Below are 17,028 nucleotides of genomic sequence, written 5' to 3' on the forward strand. Positions count from 1 at the left end.
TTTTGGGATTCGGCCAGTCAAGGGCGCCAATTTATTCTAGGTTAGCTCTTCTTTCCTTTGTGAGATTCATATACATACTCCATAATAAAGTTATTTGGATATCTCAGTAAAAACTTTTTCTTGACTTAAAAAAATACGCAAAACTGATCCGTCAAAACTCCAAGATGCATAAACTCCCAAAATCCTCCACTAAACTCATCGGCTTCAGGGATGATAGCACCGGTGTGAAGCAGATTCAACAATTCTTATAATTAAAATGAATTTTATTCTTTTAATTTATAATTCTTCTTTTAATAAATCTATAAAAAAAATAACTAAGAATATGAAAAAATACACATTACATACAAAAATTAATATCTCCGTGTATTACACGGGTCACAATACTAGGACTTCAATTGAAACTTCCCGAGCCAAAATCTATTTATATTTTCCATTTTTTTATGTTTTTGTGCTCAATCAACAATTATTCTATATGAAAACTATCGTTACCGCCAAAAAATGGAAATTACTTTCTTTTTGGATAAGATGTCTTTCTTTGATGGAAATTATGTTCGAGTCGTGAATATTCATATCATTGTGAGGTTATCTCTCTTAAGGGGGAAAGTTACTTTCATTCCACATGAAGCAAAAATAAAAAATCTATATTGAAATTACCTAAATACACATCAAATTTACCTCACATAATTTGCACAGTTTAAAACTCTCACGTATTTTCATTTTTTTTACTCCCTTTTATTTCTTCGATTTCTTTTTATATGTTTATTGATTAAAAAAATAAGGATGAAAAGACACACACACATATATATATAAAATAGTTTCCTTTCTGCAAAACAAAAACAAACACATTTTTCATGAAAAAATACTTACAAACTAATATTTTCTTATATCTAAAATTAAAATTTATCCTTTATTAATTCGTAAATTATCTTTGGTCATTGTTAAAAATGCTACACACACCCTTATTAATACCAACCACCCTAATGTGTAGCGGTAGTGAAAATCTAACACACTTTAAAGTGTGGTACACATTGGAGATGATAATGATAGGTGTAGGTGATAGTAATATGAATGTCCATTATCTTTTAATACATATAACAACAATAACACGTATTTTAAAATTTTACGCAATAAACAAAAAATGAATATCCTCGTGCATCGCACGGGTAAAAAGTACTAGTACATACATAAGTTAACAACTTAAAAAACATAATCACTGCCTAGTAAAAAACCAACAGAAAACCTACGTGACTTATCACTAAGACAAAAAAAGAAAAAAACAAATAAAAGTTGTCAAAGTGAAATTGGAAACTGGAAAGGCAGTGGGTGAGGGTGAGGGTGAGGGTGAGTGTAAATAATAATTAAAGCCCAATAAGCCAAGCCCAACATGAAACCCTATCAGATTTTCACAGCAACTTTCTTTTAGTTCCTTGTCTGCACTAAGTAGCCGTCATTGCTTTTAGAAAGAAAAACCAGGTAAGAGAGTGATCAAGCAGCTGGGTGTGAGACATTGGTGATGAAGACTTGTGATTCAGTCACCCAAATAACTTAGCTTCGTCTATTGGGTGTTCCACGTTTCAAACTCTTTCTATTTCTGAAAAACTCTATTTACGTCTGTTTTTTTTTTTTTGGTTTCAAGTTTCAACGCATGTTTGTTTTCAACTTTCAAGCTTTCAGTTTTTTTTCCCAAACCTTAAACCGCCCAAAACCGCAAACCGGCCGGTTTTCACCGGTTCTCTTGGCGGTTTTGTGGTTTTTTTGGACCGGCCTAGGGTCCGGTTTACGGTTCTACCGGTTGAACCGGCCGGTCTGATCCGATTTTGATAACCATGCTAAAAACTAAACACAAAAGAAAGACAGACTAAACTACTACAATCTGATACAAATGTGCAAACAAATCACAGGTGGGAGCCTCCAAATACGGCACTAAGATCCTTTCTGTCACACTTTCATCTTCTTCTTCCGAATTTAATTAACCGCTTGAAGAAAAATTATTAATCATCTTTTTTTTGTTATAAACGTAATACTAAAGAATGACAGACTAAGTTATTGCAATATGATACATACACGCAAACAAATTAGAGGGTGAGTGCCTCCAAATGCGGTGTCGAGATCCTTGTCGTGACACATTAATCTTCCTCTTCTTTTGAATTTAATCAATTGCTTAAAGAAAAATTAGTTTATCATTTGTTTTTTGTTCTAAATGTAACACTAAAGAAGGATAGACTAAACAACTACAACATGATATAGAGACTCAAACAAATTAAACAGTGGAAGCCTCTAGATGCAGCGTTGAGATCCTTCATGTGACACATTCATCTTCTTCTTCTTCCAAATTTAATTAGCCGCTCAAAGAAACATTAGTTTATATGCTAGGCCCCAAATTTTGCTTTCTTTTCTAAACGACTATCTTGTCATTATTTCAATATTAGATTACTTGTTCCATTTGTGGAGCTAGTTCTTTTGCATATATATAGCTACATCATTTCATAGATGAAAACACAAGCAAATTTTAGAAAGTCCATTAGGAAAATCTTAACAAGTACTACGAGATGAAGAGTATGGTTGTATTATTTTTAACCTTGCTAGCCATATTGGATCTAGGACATGCATTCAATTGTGAAGAAGCGAAGTCATCACTAGTTACTTGTATTTGGATACTTCACTGGCGGTGATGACCCGTCAAGTGGTTGCTGCAATGCTTTAATTGCTATTGGTGGCGGGAAATCATCAACATTCAGCAAAGAAGATCAACATGTTGTTTGTGAATGCTTTAAAGACGTGGCTAGCCGCTTGTCAGACACATAGAAATACTTAGCTAGTGCACTCCTTAAACAATGTGGTGTTGACATAAACTTCACCATAAGCAAAGATTTGAAATGTAAAATTAAGTAAGTTTTAATAAGCATTTCGTATTTTTTAAGAAGAAAAATGATAGCAAAACTCTTTCATTAATTAAAGTTCAAGTGAGATTAACTAAAAATGTGGGTTTCACTTTTAATTTAATTAAACTCACGTGAACTTTTACTAATTATTTAAAGAGTGTTGAACAGAGAGTGTCGAACAAGATTATGATTCTCATTTAAAATATGAAAAAAGTTTAATACGTTTTGTTTCATTAGAAAAAATACTTAATATGTTTTGAGTTATTAAAGTTTAAAAGCATTTTATATTTTATATGTACTTTTAAGGCGTTTAACAAACTGTTTCATTAATTCATCAAATAGTTAATAAATTATACAACGCACAACTGATAAATAGTTGAGCTTCTTAAGCATCTAGTTCACGATCTCTGGGCGGTGCGTATGAAGAAACATTTGTTGGAGGGGCCTACCAACTTAACGTGAACTTACTTAATTGTTACATTTCAAGTCTTTGCTTATGGTAAAGTTTATGCCAACACCACATCGTTAAGCTCAATAAAAATATTATTTATAAGGACAGTATTAACAACATTTATGTTTGAGACGTTTACTGTAATGTGCACTTTTGTACTTTAGGCATTTGCCTACCACCTTTATAATATATATTTGGTTTCTAAAAAAAAAACAACATTTATTAACTATCGATACTTTTTTGAATGCACGGGACCTTGGTTTCCGGCGAGTCGTTTTCGAAACCGATTGCTTACCTTTATCTGAAGCCTGGAAACGCAATGGTGGTTGCTCTTTTTTGGATTCGATTGTGAGGGATTGCTATTTTTTGCTTTCAAACTTTGATGTTTTTTCTTTATTGTTCGTCCGTCGCACATGTAACTGTGCGGCTGATGCTTTAGCTTCTTTATCGTTTTTGTTTGGTGAGGTTGTCTGGATTGAGGAGGTTCCTCCACAAATAATTGACATTGTCCAATCTGATGTACTGGCTTCTGTCCCGGTGTCTTATTTTTAGAGTTTAGCCGTGTCACGGTACCCGTGTCGTGTCCGTGTCTGAGTCCATGCTTCATAGGTGGCGCGCGGTGAATCATCAAATTCAATAAAGAATGAACAACGTGCTGCTTGTGGATGCTTTAAAGACGTAGCTAGCCGCTTATCAAACACATAGAAATACTTAGCTGATGCACTCCTTAAACGATGTGGTGTTGGCATAAACTTCACTATAAGTAAGGACATGAAATGTAACAATTAAGTAAGTTCACCGTAAACTTCACCATAAGCGATGTGATGTGGTGTTGACATTTTTTTTAATGAAGAAAAATACTAGTAAAATTCTCTCATTTTTTCAATAAAACTCTCATTAATTGGTTAAAGTTTAAGTGAGGATAACTAAAAATGTGAAGTCTAACACTTAAAATATACAACTGAATTATTTGACTTTATTATTAAGGGTATTATTGAATTTTTACCTATGTATACGGGGCGTGGAGGACGATCCCCACCCCCTATCACCAAATTTGTCTTGTGGGATTTTCATCTCCATCACTATAAGGAAAAATCCTCTAGCATATGCTGATGAAAATTGCTACCCTTAGACATGATCTATATTTAAAACTTTTCAGATACTCAATCTTTCCCTTTTCTACTGAATTAATGATGTGGATTTATCTTAAAATAAAAACAAAAATGTTGATAAAGTGACATCATAAGATTTAAAATTGAGTTCTCTAATATATAGAGATAGAGATGGTGAATTAATTTAAGAAATAGTTAACATGAAATTAGTGCTTGAATTTATAAGCGACATTAATGGTTTCTCAAATGGATTAAAATCAAACTCGTTTACAAACTAATTTAGTCATGAACCCTTTAACAAATTCAACAACTATGGGTACGAACAGTGTCTGCTGCAGCTCACATGGAGAAATTCAAGGTACATACCAATTCCATTTCAGATTCAACTCTTACACCCTCGATTCCCGTTTATGAATTTCAGTTACATGCAAAATCCGAGCTTAATTTCATGATTTCAGTGATTTTTTTTTGTAGTTTTTTTGACAATTGATCATGCTTTCATTTCCAGTTTTTTCATTGTTCATACAAGCTTAGTCGCAATTGGTTATGGCAGTTAGGCTGTTACTAGGTTGATTCTTCATCAGTTAGCAAAGCTTTGACTATCTTGTATATAGCAAGAGAAGAGTGTTACAATGGGGAGCCAGATACCCAGAGGGAATGTGAATGTTCCATCAGGGACAAATTGGACACCTGCAATGGAAAACTATTTCATTGGTCTGTTGTTGGATCAGGTGCATAAGGGCAACAAGGTGAGCTATACTTTCAACAAACAAGCTTGGAATGAAATGTTGGCTTTGTTTAATGCTAACTTTAGGTCTCCTCCTCATGATGTTAATCTACTCAAAAACCGGTACACGACTTTGTCGATGAAGTTCAACGACATCAAGAATCTTCTTGACCGAAATGGGTTCTCTTGGGATGAGACTAGTCGAATGGTAGTTGCTAGTGATCGTGTTTGGGATGCCTATATCAAGGTGCGCGTTATGCTTGTTTGCGCTGTGTTCTCTAATTGTTTGACTGTTTTGCAAAATGAACTGATTAGCTGGAATGCAGGTACACCCACATGCGCAAGCCTACAGAGGTAAAGAACTTGTGGATATTAAAGATTTGTGTTTGGTATATGCACATGAAAGAACAGATGGAAGATATAGCTTGTCGAGTCATGATGTCGACTTTGGTGATGATGAACAAGTGGTCAATACTGGTAGTGGTAGGTTTCTATCTGCTTCTGGATTGCTGTTCTGATTGTTGTATGTCATATAGTCATTTAAGAATGAAGATGTATATTGTTCTTGTGGCTGGAAAATTTTGGGAGTCTTTTTTTCTTCTGAACACATAGTGTTGTATAGTCATTGTTGTTTTTGCTGAGCACTGAGTCTTGTTTATCCATAACTGCATATCTGTTTTCTGATTTGTTTAGTGGACTTTGTGAATCCATAACCAGTAGCATTTTCCCCTCCCCTCTTTCCATGAAGGGTTAGGGAATTTATTATAAAGACATTCCATTTTGCAGTAAAGCATTAGGAACTATTAGTTTTGGATATTTGCTGACTTTTGGGGAAATAAAGCATGACCGAGTGCAACTTTTTTATTGTTGATCAATTTACAACTTAAGAAAGTGTTGTCTAGTTTGAACAAGTAATGATTAATTGGAACTTCGAATTGTAGGAATTGCTGCTAGAACTCCAGATACATATTGGACATTAGCAATGGACTGTTATTTTGTGAAGCTTATGTTAGGTCAACTTAAAAATCACAATATGGTCCGTAATGGACTCTGCAGAAAAGCATGGAACCATGTGCTTAAGTTTTTCAACAAAAAGTTCGATGCCCAGTATGATAAAAGCTTCTTAAAACAACATTACAGTAAACTTGGGAATTACTATACTGATTTAAAAAATTTACTTGAGTTGAAAGATTTTTCATGGGATGAAAATCAACAAAGGATTGTTGCTGATGATGATGTTTGGGACAACTACATCAAGGTATACTATTATGTTGATTATGACATTGGAATTTACTTTTATTTCAAATTTTACATTGAAATGTTTATGCAAGAACACCCACATGCAAGTTATTATAGGAACAAGACCCTGGTTAACTATCCAGATCTGGGGTTAATATATAGCAATGCAATGTGCAATTACATGCTGATGCAGGAAGGTATAAACAATAAGGATTACTTTTTATAACTCCAGATCAGTGAACTTCATCTCAATTCTTATCACAGATTCCAACCATTTATAGCTTATAATTATGTTTTGGATTATTTAGTTAATGTCAATATCTGACATTGGACATTGTATAGAACATATTTGACGCTAAAATAGGTAATATGTTAAAGTAGAAACTGTTTTTTAGATCTCAATTCTTTATCAAATACTAGAATTTGTGTTTTGTGATCTTGCTTTTCCCTTGCAGGTTGTCTATACTCTATATATTGAAACCCATGAGAATTTTAGTCAACTTCCAATTTCTAAAACCATAAAAATGTTTTGATGGGTGATTTCCTCTAATTAGGTTTCTTTTTGTCTTTAGGCAGAGAAGGTGTGTACCACTCCTCGGATGGTGATGAATATGTGAGAGGAAGTTGGACCTTACTCATGGACTGTTATCTTACTGACTTGCTGCTAAATCAGGCACTTAAAGTTAATAATTCCAGTCATGATTTCACCTTTGAAGCTTGGTGTGATATTGTCACATCATTCTGCGTTAAATTTGGTTCTCACTACACTAAAGAGGATCTAAAGAATAGACAGAAATATTTGGAAAAACATTTTGATGACTTAAAAGTTCTCACCAAGCAGTCTGGCTTTGCTTGGGATGGGAAGCAAGAAATGGTAATGGCTGAAGACGAAGTATGGAACTCTTACACCAAGGTGAACTGCAATCTATACTTTTTGTTTTGTCTAGGATGCCCTTTTCATGTATTATTATAATTTATGTGAGATAAATGCAGGTGCATCCTGATGCTTTGTTATATAGAAATAAATTTGTTCCAATCTATCACAAATTATCCTTGATATATGGCGGTGAGTTTTCTGAGGAAAGGTGCAGCCATTCTTGTTGCAGCATAGATCATATTTGCAATGGACCAATTTCAACAATAGGTATTCTCTTGTTTTCCTCTAAATTATGCAGTGGTGGAAATTTTGAATCATCTTCAATTGGTGGGAGTAATTTATTTTGATTTATGGTTTGGAGGAGTTGATGAGGACATCCAAGATTGTGCGATAGATTACTTTTCAAGGGTAGATGGGACACCTTACATGGACCGTTATCTCATTGACCTTATGGTTGAGGAGGTTCGGAGGAGGAACAAGATTGATTATGTTCGCAACGATCAAGCATGTTTAGATATGGTTGTGATGTTCAAGGAAAGATTTGGTATACAATTTGATAAAAACTACCTCAAGCATTGTTGTAAAGGTTTGGAAAAGTTATACCACAAGATGAGAAGTCTTCTTGAAGAGAGAGGGTTCTCATGGGATGAAACACGGCAAATGATCACTGCATGTAATGGTGTCTGGGATGCTTATATTAAGGTGTGTGATACTTATTCTTTCGTCGTACTTCCAAGCTTCGATTTTTGGTGCCTGATCCTGCAATATACAGGAGCATCCTGATGCAAATTCTTACAGAAATCACCAAAAGCCAAATTATAATGATCTATGCTTGATTTATGGAAGTTCAGATACTGAGTTGACATGTAACCCAGCTAATCAAAATGTTGGATACAATGATTGCAGTAAGTTTTCATTGACTATCTTACTGTAGTTTTGTAGTCTAGAGTACTTTCTGTTACAACTTTTCGTAGTTGATTATGCTTCACAATAGGGGGGATATAGAGATAGAGATAGCTCACCCTTTAAATGTATTTGTGATCAATAGAATATTTCACTGAACATGCCAAAGTATTTAAAAGGCTATTGTTAGTGCCCTTTTCCTTTATAACATATTGTTGATATCTTTTTGCAGGCATCATATGTCAAAAACTTCACTGGAGAAGTAATTGGACCCCACCAATGGATCGTTATTTTATGGACTTGATGTTAGAGGAAGTGCGAAATGGAAGCATGGTTGATCATAAGTTTGACAGATTAACCTGGAGAGATATGGTGGCAAAATTTAGTGCAGAATTTGGGTCCCAGTATGATGAAAATGCCTTGCAAAGTCAATATATGACTCTGAGAAAGAGATTCAATGATATGAAGACTCTGCTTAACCAAAGAGGGTTTGCCTGGGATGAAATGCAGCAAATGATAAGAGCTGATGAAAGATTGTGGGATTCTTATGTGAAGGTGTGTCTTCCAAGCGAACTAGTTTTGCTTTGTTTTTCTTTTGGTGTTTTTGGACATTTTGATGCCCATCTCAGGTTTCCTATAATTTTGCAGGTGCACCCTGCTATGAATGCATATTGCAATAGAACTCTTCCAAGTTTCAATGATTTGTTTTTGATATATGAAAATACAAACTGTGGCCGAAATGAACACTATTCTGGCTTCTCTAGGGGTTCTTTGGATAATGGACTGAGTACTGGTATATTCTTCATCTTTCCATTTGTAGTTTCTGGCATAGCTTTCCCCTGTATTCTGGTAGAAGTTTTTTATTCTTCTGGAAGGACATTTCAAAGCAATTGTGTTGATTTATTTGAAAGAGTACTTGGGACTGAGTCATTACTTTAACTGTTAATAGATTTCATTATAAATGTAGACTATCTTACGCAATAATTGTAATTACTGTTTCTGCTTTAATATATAGATGTTTGGGAGTACAACCATTCGCCTCCTAGCGTTGAACCTATGAGGATGGCTTGGACAATGCAAATGAACCGTTATCTGATTAGCCTTTTATTAGACCAGTTGAATAGAGGGAATAAGATTGGTGTTACATTCAGTAAGAAAGCTTGGTCCAGGATGACTGCATCATTCAATAGAGAGTTTGGACTACTTTGTGACAGAGATGCCCTAGAAAATCAGTATTTGGGTCTCGTTAGAGTCTACAGAGATGTGACATATCTTCTAAATCAAAATGGCATTGCCTGGGGCAAAATCCAGCACACGTCAAGGGGAAATGATGTTTGGCAGTCTTATTTTCAGGTGCACTATGTTTTAATTGGTTATATATGGGGTGTTTCCCTTTTTTTAATGGCAACATGTACATAATTTCTAGAAGGGACTTAATTTACTGGTTATTCTCTCTGGGTGCAAATACCTGCTTCCCATACCACTTCTTAAAGCCTGGTTAATTATTGTATTGAGTATTGACTATGCTCAACATGTGCATTTCATAGTAATGATTGAGGATTTGGCTGCTATAAATAGTAGGGGGCATTTTAGAGGGTAAAGTGCTGAATTATAACCTCTGATTGAGAAATCGTTAGTTAGAATTTGAACAACCTCATAATTTGTGATATATGTGCATGTACTTTAATTACAATTTCAACCATTGATTAAGAAATCAACTGGTTATAATACTGAACTTTGTTCTCTTAAGTGTGGACCGATTCTAGTTATTGAAATTGCAATCATGCATGAGATCTTTGTAATTCCTTTTGGTTGCTTTGTGCTGCGTGTTTTAGCAGGCCAACTTTGGACTGATCTAATTGATATGTTTTGATAGTTATAAGGAGATTTGATAAATAATATTTGCTAGCTCTGATCAGTGACAATTTACAATTTGAAGGAGCATCCTGATGCGATTTCTTTTGAAGAGACCATCCTAAAAAATCATAGTGATTTGTGCTTACTTTTTGGGACTCCAAAACAGAATGGTATGCAGGGCTGTTTGAGAATAAAATTGAAGACCAATAATAACAATTTTGGGATGGAGAATCAAGAAATGGTGGGAGGCCTGCAATCTTCAGCTAGGGAATTTAAAATATCTAATGGGAGAAAAAGGCGGAAATCTGAAGCTGCATTGACTTCCTCAAATGCCAGAAAAGTTCAAAAAACCTCACTAGGTGAGATGCAAGAAGATTTAGAAGTGCAAAATGACAACTCAATAGAAAGCATTGTTGCTGCACTTCAAACTGTACCAGACTTGGATGATGAGCTCTTCTTGGAGGCGTGTTTACTTCTAGAGGATGAAAGGAAGGCTGACATGTTTGTGGCAATGGATTCAACCGCGAGAAGAAGGTGGTTGCTTAAACAGCTTCCCCAGTTACAACAATCTTATTGTTAGAACTTGATTTACACTTAGGTGTAAAGCCAAGTTTCTGTGGGAAATTTGTTGCACATATTACACTGTTAATTGCTGAGTATTGGTACACTAGCCATTCCTGATGAGGCTTGAAAAATTGTTTCCCAAGAAATGCCTAAACAGATTTCTTCTCTTTCATGAAGTGTATGAACAAGTTTACACTGTAGGTAAAAAGAGAATAAAAACGAGTATATTCCATGAACTTTAAAAATCTTATGGCTATCTGAACCATGCGCCGCTAGCTACTTAGCTTACGTTAAAGAGCTTCCACTGTTTTGGTCTTCTTGGCCTTTAGATGTTGACAAATGACAAACATCACTCATAATCATTTCATTATTGAATTAGGATAAAGTTTCTTATGGTGGTGGAAAATGAGTGCGTGGAAGAGATATAGAAGGATATAAAAGATGGAAAAGAGACATTTGAGAAAGTAGGTATGAAAAAGTCATAGTTAATTGAATTATTCACTGTTCCATTTTGCAATTCCTGTGCCAGTAAAACAGTAATAAATTGACTTGGTAGTGCCATTCACAAGCTTCAATTCCTTTTAACAAATATCAACATTTTTGAATTTTTTTTAGGGTTAGTTACCATTTTGTTCATTGTAAAATTAGTGAGGTTTAATTTTTCGTCCCACTTAGAATATTTGTGACTTTTATACTAGGATTAATCTTTGCAGGAGGCTCATCTCAGTTGATGGTGCCTAGTGGCATGCTAGAGCTGACGTGACACCTACCATGCCACGAGCAAGATGACATGACATTTGACATCAGTGTTGGCATGTCGGATGAGGGACCGAAACTAAATATTTTGTTATTTTTCTAAATTAATGGTGAGATGGTGAAACTTGACATGATCAATTTTTTTACAATTGAAAGAATCTTCATCCAACTAAACCTAGACTATGTTATGATAACCATTGATCAATAGTTAAAAAAAGTCAATACAATTTTGTTGGAATAACGGTAAATATATATGTATGTTTGGATTTCCATTGAACTCAACGTGTTAAAATTTCACTCCTCTGATTCACGTTAAACTCAACATGACAAATGCTAATTTCTCAATTAGTGCATTGAGATACGTGAAATCATGTTTGTGTTGACCATAACACCTTTGCGAAAAAAAACTTAATATTATGTGTAAGAATACATTTAGCATTGAGCCAAAAAAAGATTTATTACATAGAATAAAGAAAAATAATAATATATACTTGTTGGGGCCAATAATAACCAGAATAAGAGGGGCAAAGAAAAAACATAGTTTAGTTTTCTGACAATAAAAGTCAAAAATATAGATGACTCAACAGAACACAGTCACACACACTATTTTGTTTGAGTACATCTGTACTTGTTTCTCTTAGATTCGTTCCAAGAAAACATCATCTATACTAGATACAAAGCACAAGTGCTTAAGGACGACAAAAATCCTAGGTGGCACTCTCTAAGAAACTCTACACGTGTCATCCTTCAAACAAGTCCTTCTCCCACACCCTTTTCAGAGTTGAGTTTATCAGCTGACTTTCCTTCCCCGTTTTCTCCTTGCAAGAACCACAGAACTGCTGTAACCTTCCCCGTTTTCTCCCAGTTTGTCAGTAAAGTCAAGGAGCACGAATTCGACAAATTGGGGGAATTGGAAACTTTTGAAATTCAAATTGAATTTCTTTTATCTCTCTCTATCCATATTTGTTTTCAAATTCTGGATCTCTCTCAAAATTATTTTCCTCTTCCTGCTCCGGAAACGAAACTCTACCCTCTTCTCTGTTGTCCCCTCAATTTCGCATTCACCTCACCTTCCTTCTCTGCTAACGGTGGCGCTGGATCATCAACGACCGTGCATACCTTCCTTGCACCGCCACCGCTCCCAAATCTCCAGATCTCGCGCGTACTATCCCTCTGCCACTGTTCCTCCGTTGCGCCGCCTCCAGCCAACACCTCCTTCATCTTGTGTGTCGAAGCCACACACAGCAACTTTCAAACCCCGGTGCTTCTGAAAAATCCATCGGTAAGATCTTCTCCTTCTCCTCCTCCTCCCTTTTGCTCATTTATCTTTGACAATTTTCTTCTTTCAATCGTTTTTGTTGTTCTTCTTCTCCTTTGTTTTCATATATCAGAACATGAGAGAGAGAGTTGGAATGATATTTTAGATTATAGTTTCTGGTTTTGTATTGTATTTTGTCTTAATATATAAGAAGCTAGCTATTTCAATTTGTGGAGTCTTTGATGTTATCTTCATGTAAAGTGATATGTGAAGAGACTTTCTATATATGCATGTCTAATCAGATTTTGTCAGCGCTTTTAGCAACGATGGTGATTGAGTTTAGTTTTTGCATTCATTTTTCAGGGTATTGGTATTAAGGAAAGGTATTACCTTGTGCTGAGACAGAAGCTTTCAGGGTTCTTTGTGAATTTTTTATTGTAGAGCTTTTGATTTCTATCTGGGGCCTGGAGTTTGGAGGTATGGATCTATATTTTTCTATCTTATCCTCTTCGAATGACAGTTATGTTTTTATTATCAAATCTAAATTTTTATTATATTTAGTCAGTTAACAAAGATGTTGGAAAAACACCAGGTATGAGGTATTTTGTCTCTCAGAATCATGATGTTGGAAAAAGTGCCGACTTGACTGATATATAGGGTTGTGTTTGCAGAGCTTGATAGGTGAAGATGCTAACATATGGAGAATCCAGAATTCACTTGAAGAGGGTATTGCAAGTCGGGACTGTGTGATCCTGTTAATTCCTCACCATGATGTTTTGTCATGCTTTATTATGTAATTTGGCATTCTTAGTAAAACCTTGGTTTTTTCCTGTAAATTTTGCAGGCTTTTTCCATCGGATCGAGATGCACAGATTGAAAGCATTTTGACAGAACATTGTAGATCGATGAACTCCTACATGTGATATGGACGGATCTCTAGCCGTTTCATATGGTCGGTTCATGCTTCCTAAATCTGGGTTTTGTTGAAATGAGGGGTTTGTATTATTATTTCCTTCCTTGACACAAGATGTTTGGACTTCTGGTCTTAAGCATAGTTTTATTTAGTCTGGTCATATTCATATCAACTAAATTCCCTTGCTGTAACTCATAACTATAGTTAGCTTTGTCTAATGCTAATCATCTTGCCTTCGCTTGGGCAGCCTGAAGACCTGTATATCTCAAGACTGAGAGATCAAAGATGATATGTCTAAAGGAGGAGAAAAAACATGAAGAGAGGAAAGCTCAGGCTCTGTTTGAGGTGAGTTTCTGTTTGATTACTAGAGCATCCTTATTTTGATTATCTTCAATGGTCTAAGTGTTGCTTAAAACTAGCTATAAGAATCGTGCAATTTCATGAAGCTACTGTCTCCATTAGATTTACTGTCATTGGTTATCAGGCCAGTTCATTGCTGGTTTTGTACTTTACTTTACATTAGTCATCATTCATAATCATTTTTGCAGCTTTTTCTTTCACCAACATTGTCTAGCTTTCCTTTTTTTCATTGCACCATTTTTTATTTTACCCTATTTTGGTCTCAACTTCTCTTTTGGTTGGCCAGAATAATTACTTACATGCTTTCTTTGTGTTCGTTTGTTTTTTTTATCAGATTTTGTGTTCATAGGTCAACTTGGAGATCGACAAAGCAATTAGAGTGCGCAAAGTCCTGTTTTATTTGAAATCTTGGTACACATCTGAGTTCACATTAAATTCATTGAGCTTGCTTACATTAGGTTATTTTGCTTTATGATGAAATGTTTTAGTGTTTTAATACAAAACAGTGAAGTCCACACACAAATGAATAGATAAAATTTGAAAGCTAGGAAAATATGAAAAAAATTCATATGAAGTTTCTTAGTAGGATTTATAGGTTGTCTATCTGGTGATCATTTACTGTGATGTGCAAAGTCAAGTGTGCTATGAAAACAAATAGAGATGCTATTTGAGATTATTTATTTGAAGGATAATATTGATCTTCTTCATCTTATAATTCCATTGCTTCTATATTTTTAGGTATGTACATAGTTACCGAAGCTATTTGTGGAACCATGCAGCAAGTACAAGGGTGCAAAAATATGGTAATGTGATCTTCAATAGTTTTCAATGACCAGAGTGTTTTCACGGTCATTGTAACTTTAAATTATAGAAATGCTTAACTTTGTGCAGGTTTGCTTTGTATTGTGTGATCTTTCTTTTCAATGCTTAACACATTTCCTGGTTCCATTTGTTAGGATTTTCAAGTGAATCAAGTACTCTAATGTGATTGCAGGATGGTGAACTAATGAGGATCTGATCATATCGATCTTGGGTCATCGGAATGCTGCTCAAAGGAAGCCTATCAGGGAAACTTATGGAGAAGATCTTCTCAAGGCCTTGGACAAAGAGTTGACCAGTGACTTTGAGGTACATAAAAGTGTAGGTCAAATAGTTATGAAAGATCTAAAACCAAACCAAGATGGTATGTCTTTAGACATGATTTGTGAAATAAGTCACATCATTGTTTAGATCCTCATAATCAAACCCAACTGATTGGTAAAGGCCTTTATTGTAGTTGTTGTTGATACCTGTTTGATGTACCTGTACATGCCTAGATGTGCAATATTTAATTGATTGTGCAACATATCACACTGATTTTATCTTAAAGCCTAAGCCATGGTTAATTGAAATTTAAATACATTGGTATAGTTAAAACCTAGCTTAAGGGCCAACTAGCCAAGAAGACTTAATAAGCTGATTAACTGTGTGACATGATGTCAAATTGTTTCGAAATGAGAACTGATTATATCACTAAATGCATATTATTTTGAGTGTATAAAACCGATATGCACTATGAATTTTCTCCTCACTAGAGGTTGGTTCAGGTTTGGGCCCTTGATTCCGCTAAACGTGATGCATTTTTGGCAAACGAAGCAACTGAGAGATGAACTTCAAGCAATCAGGTTCTGGGAGCCTGCACTAGGTCCTCTGAACAATTGTTTGCTACGAGAAAGGCTTATCATGCTCTTCATAAGAAGTCTCTCGAGGAGGATGTTGCTCATCATACAACAGAGGACTTCCGTAAGGTACTGATTCTTGACCATAAACTTTAACAAGTTGAAATGAACATTGAAGACTCATGTTGTTTATATGTATAATTCTTGGCTTATAAACGGTAAATATATAACTATCTTCACAAAAAGAACTCCTTGAATGGTCTCTCAAGAGTGTTTTTTAGTGAATTAGAAATGGTTAGGAGGTTAGTTGTATATTGTCCCAAGTTATGAGACAGAATTTACTTTACTCAATCTGCATCTGGATTCTGCAGAATTGACTACTCTTTATCGTCTTGACTATACTCAATCTGTATCTGCTATCAAGGGCTTTACAATTTCTTCTTTTTCTGTTTCTATTTGGATTGTGCAGTGGATCAACTGATAGAAACATAAGCATTTGGAAGAGAGATGCTTTTGGGTGAAAGAATTAGATTTGAAGGCAATGATATTTTATTAGCTCTTCAATTATTGAATATGTCTCTTTTGCTTCAATGATTATGGTCATGTAGATTATTTCCTATCTAATATGATTTTTCATCTTTAGTTAGTGCAGCATGTTGACACCACTGACTCTACTATGCTGCCAGCTGAAGAATCACAAAAGTGGTTGAGCATAAACTTTTATTTTTCCTTTTCTCAACAAGTTTATGTTGCTAGGTTCATATGAAATCCTATTGGGAGAGGAAATGTCAGAGCCGAGATAGAGAGGGAATTGGAAGCTCCACTATAATAATAGAATTTTGAGATCACGTTTCTTGGAACAACTTCACTGTGAGGATTTTTTTTCTAAGTATTTTGTAGTGAGCTTATGTTTGCTCATTTATCAAACAATCTTTTGGTTTGTAGATTTGTTGTCTCTGAATTGCATGTCCAGCTTTTTGTTGAACGCTTTGTTGTTTTAGTTCAATGCAGAGAATGTTCGGTGTCTCATGATGAGATATCTCTTCTTGCTTATATAAATAATAATGAATGAGAACCGAAACATGTAATTGTTGAGGATTGTTTTCTTAAAGGTTCCCATGAACTGTTTTGAATTTCATGTACCAGAATCAAGAGGCTGCAGGTAATGCTTATGCAGATATTGAATTGATACACTGACATCTGTAACATTAGAAAAGGTTTTATTTTAGCATTTTGATGGCTGTTTTTTATGATTTTGAAGTAACACTAATGGTTAGTTATGATTGTCTTTGTGGTTTGGAGTTTATCACTTGAAGCATGAAAATCGACTATGCTAAAAGAATTGGATCAGAGAAAGAAATATCTGGTTTGTATGAAGATTTTTATTCATCCAATTCTCTTTTTTAGATGGCAGCGAGAAACATTGCCAAAGATTTCATTTGAACTCATTAGAGTGAAAGCATTTACAAGC

The 17,028-nt window shown here is 34.9% G+C and overlaps 1 protein-coding gene and 1 long non-coding RNA gene across 11 annotated transcripts; both read left to right on the forward strand.

Annotated features, from left to right (window-relative positions):
• Positions 1 to 4,651: 4,651 nt before the first annotated feature.
• On the forward strand, positions 4,652 to 10,857 carry LOC130718063 (uncharacterized). Of its 5 annotated transcripts, XM_057568518.1 has the most exons (12): positions 4,652 to 4,803; positions 4,954 to 5,194; positions 5,318 to 5,419; positions 5,499 to 5,655; positions 6,984 to 7,324; positions 7,405 to 7,555; positions 7,650 to 7,990; positions 8,061 to 8,193; positions 8,424 to 8,746; positions 8,840 to 8,984; positions 9,207 to 9,544; positions 10,131 to 10,857. In XM_057568518.1, exons 2-12 carry the CDS (start codon positions 5,078 to 5,080, stop codon positions 10,626 to 10,628), a joined length of 2,646 nt encoding a protein of 881 aa, XP_057424501.1. In that variant the 5' UTR covers positions 4,652 to 4,803; positions 4,954 to 5,077; the 3' UTR covers positions 10,629 to 10,857. The 5 variants fall into 5 exon arrangements, with proteins under 5 accessions (XP_057424501.1, XP_057424497.1, XP_057424500.1 ...); XM_057568514.1 differs by having other exon boundaries at positions 4,954 to 5,419; XM_057568517.1 differs by having other exon boundaries at positions 4,954 to 5,419; positions 10,215 to 10,857.
• Positions 10,858 to 12,061: 1,204 nt separating this feature from the next.
• On the forward strand, positions 12,062 to 16,586 carry LOC130718839 (uncharacterized). 6 transcript variants are annotated; one of them, XR_009012839.1, is made up of 10 exons: positions 12,062 to 12,650; positions 12,990 to 13,103; positions 13,298 to 13,352; positions 13,471 to 13,621; positions 13,787 to 13,884; positions 14,234 to 14,310; positions 14,638 to 14,702; positions 14,894 to 15,027; positions 15,474 to 15,686; positions 16,027 to 16,586. It is a non-coding gene; the product is annotated as an uncharacterized LOC130718839 (long non-coding RNA). The 6 variants fall into 6 exon arrangements; XR_009012840.1 differs by having other exon boundaries at positions 12,067 to 12,650; positions 13,298 to 13,380; positions 15,486 to 15,686; XR_009012838.1 differs by having other exon boundaries at positions 12,067 to 12,650; positions 14,856 to 15,027; positions 15,486 to 15,686.
• The last annotated feature ends 442 nt before the right edge of the window (positions 16,587 to 17,028 follow it).

Source organism: Lotus japonicus, chromosome 5, assembly GCF_012489685.1.
Source record: "Lotus japonicus ecotype B-129 chromosome 5, LjGifu_v1.2".
In the NCBI taxonomy this organism is placed as follows: Eukaryota; Viridiplantae; Streptophyta; class Magnoliopsida; order Fabales; family Fabaceae; genus Lotus; species Lotus japonicus.